Raw genomic sequence first — 18,512 nt, 5'->3', positions numbered from 1 at the left:
CCATAGCTACATAACACCCAGTTGCATAAATAATGAAAGCTCTCCACTAGGATTCTGAAGCACAGCTCTTAGAAGATAGAAATTAAAATAAGGGTGAATGCCGTTTTTAATTCCAGAAAAAGGGACCATCTTTGTCTTAGTCCTTGACTTTTAACATTGTAACTTTTTGTTCCAGTATAACCCAAACTTTAGTTCCATATATTAACACTACCAGGGGACGCAAACTTGTGATTTTACTGACTAAAATTTCTGCATTTCAAAAATCTAGGAAACAAAAAACTTCAAAATTTTAAAAGTGGGAGACTAAAACAAAAGATGAACCTATTTTTCATGAACTAAAATTACTATTAACCCTTGAAATAATAATTGTCAGACTTGCATCTATGATGAGTCTCAAGAAACAAAGTTACATGAAACAGCATTACATTAGTAGTGGTAGCAGCATCTGTTGAGGAAAATCACCTCACAATTTTGCACCACATTTCCATTCCTAAGAATCTAAATCAAAAGCCACAATCTCATGAGAACTATAAATCAGAGTAGTTTTTTTCCTTCAAATTTGACATACATGGTTAGAAGTTGTGCTGCAAGAACATCCTCTCTCTTGGAGAAGCAGGACCAATCTCTTCCTCAAGGCTTCTCAAAACATCAACATTGCCCAAGTTCTTCCCTTCTGCATTATTGTTCTTCCCATCTACATCTTCCTCAGACACTGATGATTTTCTCCTCTGAGAAGATGCCACACTAGGGAAAGTTATCCATGAGGGTGCTCTAAACTCAAACCTTTGGTCCTCAGTTTCTGCCACATCAGTCTCAGAAACTGACCTGTTTGAAGACCTTTGAGATGACTTCTTGTGCAATCTGTTGCTTCCCAAAACCACCTCAGTGGGCAAAATAGGCTGCTCAATGCATGGACTTCCCATTAACTGTGCAAGACCTCTCTCCAAAGCTGTTGTTACTTTATCCATTGAGGGCCTCTCTTTCCCTCTCATTCTCACACACTTACAAGCCACATTTGCTATTCTCTTCAATGCTTCAAGATCAGGAGGAGGCTTTAAAACCGGGTCTGAAATCGCAGTTATGTCTCCTGATTTGATAAGAGGCACTGCCCATTCCACTATGTTGCATTCTTCATATTGCATGTCAATTGCTTTTCTACCACTTAGAATCTCCAAAAGGAGAACACCAAAGCTATAGACATCAGATTTTGTTGTGAGGTAGTGAAGCCTATAGTACTCAGGATCAAGATAGCCAAGAGTCCCAGCTGGGAGTTCAGCCAAAGGGGAACCACTGTCTGCAGGACCTAACAATGATAAACCAAAATCAGCCACTCTTGCATTGTGTTCTTCATCAATGAGAATGTTTGAGGACTTGATGTCTCTATGAATCACTGGAGGGCAAGCATATCCATGCAAGTATTCGATTCCACGTGCCGCTTGAACTGCAATTGTGACCCTTCTTATCCAATCTAGTTGCTCTCTCAACACTTGGTTTGTTCCATGCAAGTGTTGGTGCAAAGATCCGTGAGCCATGAACTCATACACAAGAAGCCTCTCTTCACCTTCTTCGCAATACCCTAGAAGGTTGAGCAAATGAGCATGGTTCAACCTTGAGAGCAAGTCAAGTTCAGTGTTAAACTCCTTGGAGTTCTTCTGCATGTTGGGAGACACTATAGCCCTTTTGACAGCAACAACTGTCCCATCTTTGAAAACTCCCTTGAACACACAAGAAAAACTTCCCTTCCCTACTATGGACTCTTCCTTGAATCCACCGGTTGCAGTTTCAAGCTCCTCATAGGTGAATATTTGAGCCCTTCTGATCTTATTAAGTTCCTCCAAGTCTGGCCTCACCTTGTTCTCGTTTTGGAAGGAAGAATTTCCACCAAGTTTCTTCACCCCTGACCCTTTTGAACACTCACAATCTCTTAGCCTGTAGCGGACGTATAAAACCGTAGTTATTGACATAATACTAACTACGAAAACTGCAAAAGCAATCTCAGCAATGAGAACTGGCAACTGCAGAGCCCAAATTTTTTCACTTTTCTTCTCAGTAGAAGCAGCAGCATTGGAATATGAAGAGGAGCAGTTCAAGAAGCATTCAGATGAAGAACAAGAGGAACAGTTATATTCACACACTCTATCATATGCCAAATTGCATGCACTCTTCAGATACATTTCAGGAGGACAAGCACCACTGCACCTCATGCAAACACGAGAATCCGGTGACTTGCAAAGACTCTTATGCTTATCAATTGCATAGGAGCCAGGAGCACATGGAGAAGGTTGGCACATTCCTGGTGAAACAGCTAAAGGAAGAGAAGTGGGAAAGCCAACACCCCAACATAAAGGCATAAGAGATTTGTCAGCAAGAACTGCACAAGTAAAGTAATCACCAGCAGCAACTTCAAAAACCTTAATCCCTTTAGGAGATGGTGAACTTGGTTTGATGATAAATCCCCAACAAATAACTCCACGGTCATAGCTCTTAATGCCACATGCATGGAACTTCCCTCCCACTAAAGAAAGCATAGGGTCATTTGGTGCCAAATCAACGTTTCCTTGACCTGCATGTGACACTGAAATTTCTTCCTCAAGGTTCAAGCTTCTCCCCCAACAAAAAGTTTTGGAGTTCACCCCTTCTGAGATTCCACACACATGGTACCCCCCAGCTGAAATTTTCCGGAATCTCATGTCATGTGGAATCAAACTAATGACTAGGCTGTTAGTCTCATCTCCCCAGCAGAACGCAGTCCTGTTCTGAGAAAAAAGGCCACAGTTGAATTCAGAACCTGCTGAGATTGATTGAATCATTCCACCAACCACATAGTTCTTGGTCATGTTGTAGCCCCAGCAATCAACCAAGGAAACGTTCCTGTGCCTTCCAGTCATAGGTTTCCTCAAGCCACAGACATGGTAATCACCAGCACTGATTTCTAGGTACTGTGCTCCTTTGATCATAGGTTGAGGCACTCCCATTTCAATGTAGGAACTGCTTCCCCAACAGTATGGTTGATTAGAACCCATTAGAAGACCACATACAAAGCCTTCTCCAGCTGTTAGGCCAAGGAATGAAAAATGTGTTGGTGTTCCGTAGATTATGGCTGAGTTTGATCCATAACATGTCACTGTGTGAGAGCCATCAGATTTCAAACCACAAAACACAGAACCCTTTTCTCCGTAAGAGGTGGCAATGGATGACATGGAACCAAGGCTTGTAACTTGCAACCACAAGTGTGACAAAACCACCAGGTCAAGTAGAAGCCCAAGTAAACATTGGTTCACATTGAAACCGTAGATTGATTGGTGTTTTAATGAGAACCCCATGACACAAAGCAACCAAAGTATTACACAGATAAAAAAAAAATGTAGAATGTAGAAAATTCACCAATAGTAATAGCAAAATTGTTTGCTCATAGACTATGGCTTTGCTTCCATTGACTTCTCAGAGAGAAAACTGGTTGGTAAGAGTAAGACTAATGCAGTTTAGAGGGAAGAACAAGTCTTGCAAACTTCATCTAATTAAGAACTAAAACACCATGATGACACTTTTAATTACCTCAAGATTTCTCACAAACTCCATGGATAACTAGCAATGCAAGAAAATAAAAGAGAGAAAAAAAGGAGTGGTAGGGAGTGCAAAATAACCAGCAAAACAGGAATCTTCATTAGGAACTACGCTAGATCTTCTGTTCACTTGCAATGCATAGGAAAGAAAATCCCATGCTTCTTATTGGCTTGGTGAGAGAGATAAAAAAAAAGTTGTCATAATAAAAGAAAAGCCATTAAGCTCCGAATCCAACTGTTTCCATCACAAAAGAGACTTTTAACTCACTAGATCAACAACAACTGGAGCTATGTATGGTCCATGCATGCTCTTTGAATCAGCTAGTCAAAGTCAACCCACATTTTGAAAAGAAAAAAAGAAAAACTCTTGCAATGCATTATTTTGGGGCATGGTGGTATGTTGTAGAAGGGAAGGTGAAGTAGTGAAACTCAAGATTGTTGAGGGTGGTTGCCGGGTATTGTTGCTGTTGCAGACAAGAGGCTGAGGGAAGAGACGGTGCATTAAATGAAACAAAACTGCTACTTCTGTACGTATAGGCAAAGTGTTGGTGAAAATAATAAATGAGCAAGTTAATGCAATTCAATCTTTTCATGCTTGGACTAGTGTAGTGACTAGTGAGTCCATATTATATTTAGCGACCAATTCCAAATTTTACTTTGCATATATATCAGGCGTGGCTAATGGCTTGGAAGTTGGAACAATACGAAACCTCACATCACCACCTCAAAAAACACCATTCATTTGGGTCCCTCCTCCATTTAAATTCTTCCCATTTTCCGCTCCTTTTCTCCCATTTTCATGGCCATCGAGTTCCAATGCATTTCTTTTTCTTTTTGAGTTCGTGTATGCATAATTAATGAAGATTATTTTCTTTCTTTTGAAACTTAGTTACACTTAAAAGTTTCATATTTTTTTAAGAATGTATTTTATAATGATGGAACTCAAGATCCTTTTCATATACTCAACATGTATTTAATTAATTAACTAATTAAAGAAGATGTTTATTTTTTAATTAATTTATGGGTGTTACTCAATTGAGTCTCGTTAATTAAGATTTCAAATTCAAATTTTGTGAATAGAAAAAATATGGTTGAGGGGAAAAAATCTCAATAAAAGTAACTAAAGTTTTTCGATAATCAGTAATCAACAAAGTCAATAAATACTCTATATCAATAACATTATTATAAATATATATATATATATATAATGTACATTTACATGATAATCATTAAAACATTATTCTATTAATTGAATTATTTTAAGACTTTAATTAAAAATTCTAAATATCTTTATATATATATTTAAAATTAATATTTTTTCACTTTTCACGTAAATTTACAAATACTTGTGTATATATGAAATATTTGCTTTTTTTATGAATTTAACTAGTTTTAAAATTTTATAATCTTTTTTTAGGATTTTTTTTATAATCTTAATACTTAAGCGTTGCAAAAAATATTAATATTTCCATTTTTGCTAAATACCTTCTACACTATCGTTTTTATGAATGATTAGTTTCACTCAACAATAATTGCTCGCAACAGAGATACATTGAAAAATTGAAGTGAAAAATTCAAAGTTTAATGGTAACGGAGTGAGGTAAGACTTGAATGATAGATAATGAGTTACTTAATTACCTTTGTACGTCTTTAAACTTTGCAAGTGTAATTAACCATCGACACCTAGCTATAAAAAGAAAAGGAAAGAGACAAGCAATTAAAACTAATTACATGTTTTACAAGTCAAACTTCTTGCCTACACAGTATGGCTGCCATCGTGTCTCCCCCTATAAAGAGTGAAATAAACCCTCTTGCCTGATTATTTCATAGATACCTGTTTGCTCCCTCAAATTGAAACACTAATTATAGAAAATAACTCTTTTTCATAATCTTAAGATGGAAAAAGAAAAAATACGAGAGCTTCGTGGGGATCTTTATAAGCAGATAATCTTGCAATATGAACTTACTAGTCTTCAATATTGATTAATCATATATCTGGGTCATTATATATTTGCCAAAATTGTCATTGACATTGGGCTTAATTAACTTTTTAATTTTTAAAAATAGGCAACATTTTTTATGCTGGGAGGGGCCAAAGGCCCGAAAATAGACAACATTAAAATAAGAGAACAATAAAATAGTCTATATGGTAATACATTTTCTTTTATTAATCAATTTTATTTTATTAATTTTTGTTAGAATGTTAGTAGGAAGATTCAAACCTCTAACCTTTAATCATCAAAATTTCCTTTTTAATCACCAAATCAATTTTATAACTCGTCTATATAGTATTACATATATAACTTCTTATGTATTAGCTAAATATGTCAATAGGTCATCCTCTTTGTGACTCCATCACACCTAATCTGACTACCAAGGTGTATTCCTGCATCCATATCACTCCCTCCCTAACTTGACTCCAGCTCACACCTCATCTAACTTATTTGGCAAAGGTAAACAAAAGATAGGATAGGAAATGACAATAATGAATTGTACCATATATTTAAACAATTCACCATAATTAGAACCCCTAAAAGTTAGGGAAGTCGATCACTCATGAACGAGTAGTTGAATTTGTCATAAATGACAATAAATGTCATGTATAAAAAATATATGTAGGAAAAGGTAAATGTAAATTTAATATATTATTACATCCATAATGCTTACGTCCTAACTTGGAGGTCAAAGTGTCTTTGCAAGTGTTTTCTCTACTTAAGGAGGACGATGGATTATCACAATTTTTGTCCTTGAAAATCACCTTGATAGGTTAAAAGAAAAAAGGTATTTATAAACTATCATAGGTCTCGACTCTTAGACGTTGTGAAATTTTTTAACAAAATGAATCATTTTCTATTGAAATATTAGATGAATAAAATCTAGGCATCTAACCACAAATTAATTAAATAAATATTTTTGTATAAACAAAATAGATCTTTCACATGTGATAATAAGATAACTATAAGCGATAAAACTTTTCTTTAAAATATTTAACATAGCAACCTAGAACTAGAATTTGGAACTAATTGGAACAATCCTGTATTACTTAATTTGAAGATATTAATTAAATTATTTTAAACAGATGTTATATACGTCATAAACTTCAAAAAGAAACAAGATAATAAATTGTGAATGGTGTGTCCAGATTAACCACATGTATAATTTTTTTCCATTAAGCATGCAACTTCTCTTCATGAATCTAACACTTCGGTTTTATAGAGAAGGAAAGAAAAGAACAGGATTAAAAAATGGCGTAAATATTTATTCGGTTGGTTGTAACTTAAAAAGAGTTGGAAAGAAGAAGAAAATTGAGTCGCACCTCTAAATGTTTCAAGCTCGAGTGACAAAGAAAATTAAAAAAAAGATGGTAAGTTATATTAAAATACCTAGAATGTCCCTAATAACATTTTCATTTAATTTAAAGCATCAATTATTTAACAAATGTAGAATAATAGTTGTGTGTTTTTGGTGGCAGAATAATAGTTATGTTTATAATTCATTTGTTTCTTCTCTTTTTTTGTCTGATCAAGTAAAGATTTTTTTTACTTTCTCTTTCGACGAAATCAGAATATATAAAATCCCCTTTTGTTACATTGTTCTCTCTATATTTGTTATTATTTTCTTGTCTTCGTTTTCTTTTTACTTCCAAATAAAGTCATGAGCTGTAAATCGAAAATTACAAACTAAACAGATCATTACCATACATAAGGTAGCTTCGAATTGTAATTAGATATCATTGATTTGATCATAGATGGTGGCATTCTCATTCTGCGATGCTAAACTCCATTAACGACTCATAGCAACTATTGGAAAACAATTGATTTGCCTAAAGTAAAACATCATTTATCTATTTATAATAGGTAAAAGTTGACCTTCTCAACATCACACTATTATCAACAAAATTAGTGATTTGAAAAAAAAAAGAAAACATTTTAAGTTTTGTATCATTATATTACTTTAAAGTAACACTAATCAATAGTTATTAATATATTTTAATAAAATTAATAATTTCTCACATTCATAATAATTTAAATTATTTGTAATATTTAATTTTACATATTAATTAATATGAAGGAAAAATTATTAAATAAAATAAATATAAAAGTTTACACTAATTTAATATTACTATCTATGTACAAGTTTATTTATTTTTATAATCAGCTACTTTAAAATATATTTATGGAAAAATAATAAATTAAATTCATGACTTTAAAGTTATAAAATAATATAATATAATATGAAAATAAAAATAAAAAATTAGATATATATATATATATATATATATTTAACAATAAAATTATTAATAGTTATATTCAATGTTAATCATTTAAATTAGAACTAATTAGATAAATATAAATTAATGATAGAAGACTAATGCTTAATATAAATATAAGAATTTTTGCATTCTTTTTATTGTACATTTTATTTTATAAACTATTTTTAAAAAAAACTATAAATGTAACCATTAAATAATAAATATTATTTTCTTCAATTTTATATAAAAATAGCTATATGTAAAAACATATGTTACAAAATTTATTGTATGATAAAGTTAACAATATTTTTCAATTTTAAATTATGCTTTCTAAACTAAATTTTTTTAATGATAAAAAAAATTAATTATATTTTAGATTATTTTAATACTTCATTGAAGTTACACAATGAATACCAATAAGATTTAATGATTACATGAATCAAAGCACTATTGAATCATATTAAACAAGATTAATAGGAAACCGTTATATATACAAGTTTTAAAATTAAATTTTATGTAAAATAAATAAATAAATAAGTCTGAACTAGTTGATTTATTTGTGAAATATAATTTTTAATTAAGTTCATCCATAGTCATTTAAATGTATTAACCCTAATTATATATTTTTTATACTATTTTAAATAATAATTTTCACATTAATAATAAATTAAATAATATTTGACTATGCTTAATTTTATTTTTTTAAAAAAATAAGCTACATTAAAGTATATATTTTACAAAATAACTAAAAATATTTATAATATTATATACTGTAAAATAATATATATTAAAATTTTCTAAGACATTATTATTATATATAATAAAATAGTAGACATTATTATTATTATTATGTTTTAAAATTAATAATATTTATAGTTATTGATTATAATTAAAATTGTATTATCGTTTTCACCCTTCATTATCAAATTGATGGTTTCACTTTTTATACAAACTCTACTTCAAAATATTGTAAATATCCATTCAATTTCTTTTCAGTGTGCTTTCTATCTCCTTCTTTTTTTCATTATTATAATACAATTTCTTTCATTCTTTATTTATATTTTTATGGATAAAAAAGATACTTGAATATGTTATTAATTATCACCAAAATTTAGAATTTAGTTCTTTTAGATCGATAAGGTATAAGGTGGATCTATATTCATAATTTATAAAAATTCATTTGTTTAAATTTTTATTTTCAATGTTATTTATATTTATATTTTGATTTTAGGTCTAACGATTTCTTTGAATAATTTTTGTGAGATTGAATAAATATTTGAACCAATATTGTGTTTTTATTAGAGATATCTTATATGAATCATTTATCTAATATATTTCGTGAGGAATGGAAAGTGAAAATTGGAGATCATAGTTGATTAGGTATATCATCTTACATTTTGTCTTTTATCATTATTTTTTTTTTGCAAGTATCACTCCCATTATTTTTTTTCTTCATTTTATTATTATGTTATTATATGTTTTAATGTAATATTATTTCTTTTATTCTTCATTTTTATGTATGAAAGAATATTTTGAATGTTGTATCGATCATCATCAAAAATCAAAATTTAACTCTCTTAGATTAATAAGGTATAATGTGGATCTATATTCATTATTGATAAAAAAAATTGTTTAAATTTTTATTTTTAGTGTTTTTTATTTATATTTTGATTTTAGGTCTAATTATTTCTTTAAATAATTTTTGTGAAATTGAATAAACATTTAAATCAATATCATGTTTTTATTAGAAAGTTTTTACATGAATCATCTTTCTCTTTGTCTTTCATTATCTTTTTCTTTTTTTCTTTGCAAGAATCGCTTTTATTTTTTTTTTCTTTTTCATTTTAGTGTTATGTTATTATAAGTTTTAATTATTATTATTGTTCAGGTTTTTAATATATGTTTCATATTTTTTCTTCTATAACTATTGTATTAGAAATCCTATATTTACATTATATTTATTCAACATGACATGAAGAAATCTTATTATTGTGAAAAATTTGATTTTTTTATCAATCATATTTTGAATAATTCCATTACAAATTTTTATTTTTCCTACTCAAATGAATTATTGAATAATATGAATGATAATTTTTAACTATCAATTAGTTGATTTGTTTTCTTTAAAATACATGTTATTAGTGTAAACACATTAATAATTATCGTTAACACAATCAATTTAATAATAATATTCTTAATTTTGAAATATATGCTAAAATTTACAATAAATAATTTAAATAATTGAATTGATAATAAATATTACACAATAATAATAACAATAAAAATAAATAGAATAATAATAATAATACAACATTATTTATAAAGGTCAATCATAAGAAACTATAACTTAATATCCTTATACTTTTCAACTATAAAGGATAATAAACATCAATTAAATATTATTAATTTGAAATAATTAATGTGTATAATAATATAATTATTATTACAAAGAAACAATAGAATGCAATAGTTAATAACATATTAAAAATGAGTAATAAATATAAATAATTGATGACAACTTTAATAACTTAATAAATATGTAAACAATAATATTTAAAGTTTGAAACATATAATTATTTTTATAAATAACTTTTGAAAATTAGTAAGCAATGAAAATAAAACTAAAATTAAGGGAAAATAAATAATAATAATAATAATAATAACAATTAAATTAAAATTATTCAATTTATATTATATCATAGTGAGGTTAATTAATTCAAACTTCAAAACTTTAAAAATATTACACGATTAATATAGTCAAAATAAGTAAAATTATAATTTTAAAAATAATTAATGACCATATCTATTTAATAGAATTATACTATTTCAACAAATTTTAAGAATATTTAAATTTTTATCATAAATATACACTCAAATTTAAATAAATATTATATATATATATATTATTCTTTAACTTCTATGTTTCATATTAGTATTGCATTAATATTATTATTTAGAGAAAAAAATAAATTATAATAAAATTCAACACATGTTCATTAAAAATATAATATTAGCATTATTTTTCAATTTTAATATTTATATATTTGTTTTATTACTAAAAATATTTAAAATGAATAATTTTATTTATGTACACTTAATTTTTAAAAGATATTACATCACCATTATTACTTGAATGAACAAAAAATTACAATAAATTTTAATATATTTAATTTTAAGATAAAATTAACTCAATTAAAAGCATAATTAATCAACTTTCTCATTAATAATATAATTATATTTAACATAATACTAAATATATAAAAATTATTATTTTTATTTATATAAATAAGTAAATAAATAAAAATAATATATATATATATATATATATATAATTTTAAAAAAACCGCACAACATACAGCTTAAAATCTAGTCATACTATACTTTTCAGATCACAAACGACTAACAACCGGTTACATTTCGAACTGGGTACGTACCATTATACTTTTCATATAGAAACATATTAAATTGAAAGTGAGATAAATAATAAAATATAAAAAAAAATGTTTGACTTAAGAAGCTAAATTAGAGGAAAATATTGATTTTATTGCTTAAAATAATAAAGATATTATAATATTGTGAAAAAGAATGTAAAAAGTTATAAAATGATACTTTTATCAACCCGATTAATCTTGACGGGTGTATTGGATTAGAATTTCAGAAAATTTCAAAATTAAAAGACTTTTTTTTTAGAAAAAAAAGATTTGTAGTATTCAATTAGAATTTTTAAATAATATAAATAAGTCTTATTTTATTCAATTAAGACTTTTAAATTTTTTTAAAAATGCAACAAAATTTGATGATATTCAATTATGATTTTTTATAACTTAAAAAAAATATTGATATTAAAAAAATATACAAATTTCAATGAATTATTTTTTAAGATGGATTTCTTGTGACTTTTTAATATAAAACATCTATCAAACAATTTTATCTAAATTGTTGATTTTGCTAGATAATTTTCTTTCTATTTTTATTAGATACCATTTTTTTTCTCTTATCACCCATACCATTTTCTCTTTTCAATACCCAACACAAAAACCAAGACTACTTAATTAAAAGAGGTACTAGATGACTACTAAAAAATATTCTTTAAGATGTGGGTATCATATATGTTTCTCCTATTCTTTTGGAGAAAAAATATCAAATATATTTTTCTCCTTTACACTTTCCTGTTTTTATATTAAATTAATATTTGTTTTATATGTCAAGATTAATTATGTTTTTCTTAACCATCACATGTTCAACACACTATTTTTATGATTGTCATCTTTAATGTTGTTATCACTCACTAACCCTCTTACAAATATTACACCATCATCACTCCATTCTAGTGTATGCTTATGATTTCATTCCATTTAAACATATCATAAGATTTATCATTAAATAATTATAATAATTAAAAAAATAAAAATAAATAATGTATAATTTTAAATCTATAATTCAAATCCAGAAGCAAGAATGAGAAGATATTATCTTAAGAAGAATTAATATAGGAAGACCTAAAGTTAAAATCAATTTAGCTATTAAAAAATTATATTGATTTTTTTTTATCCAAACTTTATCATTTCTTATCCAACTCTTGTAATTTTGAATGTATTTTTAAAAATTCACATAGTCCTTTTAAATCTTATAAATCTATAAATTTCTTTCAAATTCTTTAAATTCTTATGATATAAATTTATTAAAATTTAAATTATCATAAAAATCCTGTAAAAAAATCTGATAAGTAATAACATTCTTATATAATTTTTAAAATCCACAAAACATTTTTATGCTAAAATAGTCTTTTAAAATCCTAATTCAATACATCCCTAAAAAGCATATTTGGCACTTAGGAGTGAAGTTTTAAAAGAAAAGAGTAGAAAAAAACTTTTCATGTCTAATAAATTATATTTAACTTCAGCATTAAGGTTAGCCAGCATGTGTTTTCAACACTCCAATTAAATTATGCCACATATTGGCCCACATCAAGCAAATTTAATGGTAAATAATATGATCCATATAAATATACAATCACAAATAGTGTCTTAAAGGATGCATATTAAAACAAACATAAACTTTATCGTTTCTAAGCACCAAAAATAGAAAGAACTATAGCTCATTCTTCAACTGTTTAACTGAAATCTATCTGAAATATTACCTAGCTTTTTTATTACTGTGGGTATAACTCTTCCAAAAGAATGAAGCAACCTGCAACCAATTAACACGATTAACAGCATCATCCTAAATTTTGATTAATGTTAAGGGCCAAACGGCCTATCGGCATATAAGCAGATGCCAAAAATTAGAAGGGTGTTTCGCTTGTTTTCTGTTTCCTTAAATTGATATGATTTCATTAGTAATTACACCAAAAAAAAGAACCATCCTATTTCCATTTTGTTTCATTTGCCTAGTTTTCACAATTTTCTACATAAAATCTTAGACACAAGGAACTTCTATAAGTATTATTGATACCATATCGAGAATGAAAACAGAAGGCAAAGCATCTTCAATTCTCAAAAACAAATTTAAGAGCAGCAACAGAATAATAAAATTATTTGGGTTGGAATTTTATGTATATTTATTTCAATTTCTGATCCATATGTTTCAAAAGCTTGATCACATATCAGACGATCATCTAAGTGATTTTCCAGAGACATAACAAATTTAAGTTTCTGGTATACAAAAAAGGGGGGAAAAAAGGTGAGATACAGTTATTTGACTTCTCTGATCTGTCATATAAACATGTAAGATCAATTTCATGACCTATCTCATATTTGCTAATATGTTGCTCAAAATAAGGATGAGGGGCTAGTTCATATACTTACTAAATGTCATTCTTCCTCTTTGGAATAGTAGATTATAATTCCATTTAAAAATCTCGAACTATTTACCCCAAATAACACACAAACCACTTCATGAATTCACTGGACAAAAGAAACAAACAGTATAAAAACACGGATGAATCAAACATATAGAAAAGAAACTCAATGAAAGTTAATTTTTAACAGAAAAATAACATCTAAAGTACATAACAGGCAAGGCAAGCCAACTGCCAGGCCTACCTTTTTTTAAATATACAACAGAAAGGTGAATAAAATAGCTGTTGCAGGTTTCAGTGAATGAAAAATAGCTAGAAGGCAAAATGAAAAAAGAAATGAAATTTGAATTTAAAAAGACTAATCCTTTGACTTCATTTGGGAGTATAGAAAATTTTGAAGAGTAATAACAATCAGAAAGCAGTTCATTCGAGGTTTAACATTTGGAAATATAAATGCATAAAAAAGGGGGATTTAAAAATTTACATCCAATTTAAATATCATGTAAATACTGTAACTTCCAATTTGTAAGACACTGAACGCTGCAATCAAATTGAATAACTTTGTTTACTTTTCAGGTATTATATTCATTGTATATAGATTTACTTCAATGCCAAAACAAAATGTCAAAGTACCTTGGAGATTAACCTCATGGATCATCTAGGAGGCTTCACGGCAGTATTCTTCATGCTTCGTAAAACTCTTGTAGTAGTATTCTTCATGCTTCGTAAAACTCTTGTAGTAGTAGGTTTACCATTTGAACCTTGAATCTCAGAGTCTCTGTTTTTTCTCTTTTTACGGAGTTCCATTTTAGAATCATGATTATTATAGTCTAGGCTAGATTTCTTCATTGGATCATCAAATTGGGAGCATCTGAAAGCACAGTATAAATATACCCAAATCAGTTGCACAGAAGTGCTTTAAAAACACTAAAAAATATTTACTAGGAAGAGTAATTACTCTGAACTCTCCCTTCCATCAACAATCTTGCCCACCTCCTGCAAACAACAGAATGTTTTTACATTAAGTAATTACACTAAACAAAAAAAAAATATCAGGTACATGAGAGCAACATTCCAGAAGCTTGCAAAGGATCATCAAAAACTTTTAGGTTTCCAATATTTAAATAGTCAACGTTCTTTACCTTATCATCTCCAACACATCACAAACATGAAAAATAAAAAATTCACAGACGTGTTACAGTGGGTACAATTGACTATTCCAAGACAGAAAAGTACGAAGAGCTTTAGTACCAAAATAAGCAACCAACAAATAAGATAATAAACAGCACACAAATACTGATTAAATTACAACAAAAAATTACCATTTCAGTTAATAAGAACCCTAATATAATATCAGATATCAAAAGCTAAAGACTTTGAGAAACAGAATTATTTAGGAAACAACATTTAGTAATAATAACATCACTATATCTGTGATGATAAGAATCACTCATATTTCTTTTTCTGTACTGGTAGATTTCAAATTCTTCAACAATTTATTGCATATGTATTTTAGATACAGATGTTTACATGCAAAGCTTAATACATTAGCACCACATTTGCCAGACAATGAACTCAATTTAATACATAAATTTTTTCAGTTTACAGTTCAATGAATTCAATTTCATGATCAAAAGGCTCTCCAAATTCCATCTGTCAAATACAGCATTATACCAAGCACCAAACATATACCCCATATATATATGAAAAAGTGTACATGCATCTAGAAGGCTAGAGAAAGCACTATACCCATTCATCAGTTACTGATGTGAAATTGTTACTGTCAGTTTCAAAATTAATCCGAGTTTTGACTAGTCTGCCCTGTTCCATGTCTGCAGTACTTTTTGGATCACTTAAATCCATGGAACCATCATTATCATAGAGTGAAACTGATGCATATTTATGACAACTTATAACTTCTGAATTTTGTAGTCCTACAGAACTACTTAATGAAGCTCCAGCACACACCACACCAGGGTTCACAAAGCAAGAACCATTTGGCAGAGCACAATCCTCAGAACATTCATTATCAGGTTTTGAATTTCGAAGTTCTAGCATGCCAGGATCTGACACTGAGTTGACAACAGAATCACAAAGTGACTTGATGAATGGCATATTGGTAGCATCTGAATCAATGAATTTCTTAGATGCACCTTTAGCACAACTGACCTCAGCTGAGACAGTTGATTGATCTTGCATTAAATTGTCTACCACATTTACATTCAGTTCAGCTGAGACAGTTGAATGATTTTCCTGTAAATCATCTTTCACTTCTATAGTCATGCTGCATGGAGTTAATGAATCACATATCAATGGAATGTCATCTTTATTCTGTTGACCTAACTCTGTAGCACCATCTTTTTTCAGTTTCAAGCTTGAGGAAGATCTGGCTTGTCCACCATGATCCTCAATTTGACCAGAATTTGTACTCAACAAAAAGGAAGATTTACCTTGTGTATAATTCTCTCCTAAGCCGCTCAGATCCTGCCAAAGGCTTCGGGATTTGTTTCGATGCATATTCTCACTTATGCAAACCTCATTTCTAAACCTGTTAATCCAATCTGATGAGGACAAATTTAAATCAACATGAAGATTAATTCCCACATCTGACCAGACATAGAACTGAAAATACGATGGAGGAACTTCAGTAGCTGCTTTTATTGAAGAAGCAAAATCTTTCTCAACTGAAGGTGCACCTGCGACTGCTCTGACATTATTTTGGTGACAGTTTAGCAATGTGCTGTCTCTCATTTTACCTGAATGTATGTCAAAGCTTCTTCCAGGTTACTTGGTCTTCTTCAAACCTCCTACATGCATTGTATAGTCAAAGCCTCCTGCATGTACTGAACATGATTAAATGAGACATGTTCCGACAGATAGTACAAAGAAAACAAAAAATGAAATTAAAGATGGAATATTTTTTTTCCAGATCATCTGCCCTTGCCTTTTACACATCTATACCTAGTCATAGGAACAATGCATTCAGTGAAATTCATATTATGAACTTTTTAAGTAGACAACAAGCATAGTTTTCAACTTTCAAACAATTGCATAAAGCCACAAACCATTAATTGAAGACTGAAATTTTCATTGTCTTCCTCACTAAGACAATCATCATTCTAAAATATATAAATTGCTTCCTAATTTCTTTAAAAAATCCAAGAAGAAAAATTTTGTTAGAGAATTGAAATATGAAAGGCAGATATACAAGGTCATCAGTAACCATTTCTGCACAATTAAACCCAGGATAATATTGTGGATCCAGCCAAATTTGGCATCACATGCCAAAGTTGAAGATGACAAACATTAATGCATGAAATAAAGAAAAAATAGAGTGAGTAAATCCTAGGAGTACACAAATAAACTGGATTGGATTGGGTATCATCTCTGTAACTCGTTGATATCGCAATCACAGGATATTAGAACAAGTGGAATCTCAGTGGGAAACACTACAAGCGAGAGGGCGTGGAAAGAATATTGTTAGTGATACAGTGAAATATTTTTTCACCTCAGTATTGGGGGGTTTTTCCACATAAAATTTGGTTTCCTTCCACCTGATCGTTCTGTACATTTTCAGCACCACCACACTGCGATATCTAGTTTTCTTAGATCTACTTCAGCTTTCCCTAATCACTAAACAATTCCATTTGAAGAAAATCCACCTAAGCAAAAATAATAATACCTAAATCTCTTTAAGAAACTTTCTGCCTATTATTATTGCTTCTTAAAACGCTCTGTTATCATTGCGAATTTAATCAGGAACATTACCATTAGGGAGCCTTCAGAATAAATCATTTACAATACATTATGGTTATGATGAGTGAGAGCTATCATATTAATTTCTAAGCAACCCCATTGCACATTTCATTTCATTTCATAGGTACAAAAATAGAAGCAACCTAGGTGAGGTGTAGGACACGTAACAGTGAAGGTGCCAAAAGAAATTTAAGTGCGTGTGTGTACGTCTGAGACCAGACAACAATGTGAGGGAAACATTCGGCAATTAAGAAATCGAAAAAAAGACAGAGAAACGATGATACCTGAAGGCAGGGAGAAAATAAGGGACAATGTTTAAGAGCAGAAAGAGGGGGGAGGGAAGGTTTGATTTGAGAGAGTGGTGATTTCGTGAATAACAAATTCCATTTCTATTCTATTCTATGTTGGTATGGCATTTCCTGCGCCACGTGTAAGTGAGTCGGGAACAATTACTTACATCAACACCGTTTACTGGGCCTCACTCTCCTCTCAGGTGTGGATGGGATGGATTAGGCTCTTCAAATGTTTGAATTTTGAACACTACCTCCCTTATTTTGCCAAAGGTTATATTTTTTTCTTGCCTCCTGTGTCTCCTCAAAGATTAATCTCGCTCTTCATATATAATTATCGTTTGGTTTAATAAATTTTAACACACAATAAAAAAACCAACACAAGTTCTTTGGTTAAATAATATTACAATACTATATCAATCCTTTCTGTTTGTCAAAAATTATATTATAACTTATTTGTTAATATTTGGGTATAAAGACTCTCTTAATTTTCATAAGATATTTATTAAAATATTATTTTTTATATTAAAAGTATTACTATATTGATATTGATAAATATCACATATTTAATAACTTGTTTTAATTTAATTAAAAATACTAAGTACCTATTTGCTTTAATTAAAAAACTAGCCAATGAAAATACAATCAACAAAACATATATATAACCTTCAAGGTCATTTTCACGTCTTCTATATACCCATTCAATCTAAAACATGAGGGTCTCTTTGGAGTGGTTGCAAATTTTTTATTTTTGTTTTTCAAATGTAATTTTTAAAATAAAATTGTGTTTAGCAAAAATGAAGTTGAAAAGATTTTTGAATTATTTTAGAAATATTTTTACACTCATTCAA

At 29.0% G+C, this 18,512-nt stretch overlaps 2 protein-coding genes across 5 annotated transcripts; both read right to left on the bottom strand.

Annotated features, from left to right (window-relative positions):
- Positions 1 to 324: 324 nt before the first annotated feature.
- Positions 325 to 4,075, bottom strand: LOC114375004 (serine/threonine-protein kinase-like protein ACR4). Its single transcript, XM_028332735.1, has one exon. It carries the CDS (start codon positions 3,321 to 3,323, stop codon positions 573 to 575), a length of 2,751 nt encoding a protein of 916 aa, XP_028188536.1. The 5' UTR covers positions 3,324 to 4,075; the 3' UTR covers positions 325 to 572.
- An 8,676-nt stretch (positions 4,076 to 12,751) lies between these two features.
- On the bottom strand, positions 12,752 to 17,878 carry LOC114374881. Of its 4 annotated transcripts, none has more exons than XR_003658646.1 (6): positions 17,656 to 17,878; positions 15,365 to 16,449; positions 14,574 to 14,611; positions 14,249 to 14,486; positions 13,623 to 13,721; positions 12,752 to 13,005 (listed from the first exon to the last, which is right to left on the bottom strand). XR_003658646.1 is itself a non-coding variant. In XM_028332599.1 (5 exons), exons 2-4 carry the CDS (start codon positions 16,364 to 16,366, stop codon positions 14,270 to 14,272), a joined length of 1,257 nt encoding a protein of 418 aa, XP_028188400.1. In that variant the 5' UTR covers positions 16,367 to 16,458; positions 17,656 to 17,877; the 3' UTR covers positions 12,752 to 13,005; positions 14,249 to 14,269. The 4 variants fall into 4 exon arrangements, 2 of the variants coding, with proteins under 2 accessions (XP_028188400.1, XP_028188399.1); XR_003658645.1 differs by having other exon boundaries at positions 15,365 to 16,458; positions 17,656 to 17,877; XM_028332599.1 differs by lacking the exon at positions 13,623 to 13,721 and having other exon boundaries at positions 15,365 to 16,458; positions 17,656 to 17,877.
- Positions 17,879 to 18,512: the final 634 nt, after the last annotated feature.

Source organism: Glycine soja, chromosome 11 (assembly GCF_004193775.1).
Source record: "Glycine soja cultivar W05 chromosome 11, ASM419377v2, whole genome shotgun sequence".
NCBI lineage: Eukaryota > Viridiplantae > Streptophyta > Magnoliopsida > Fabales > Fabaceae > Glycine > Glycine soja.
Note: the sequence above shows the minus strand (reverse complement) of the source record. Positions and strands in the feature narration are given on the sequence as shown.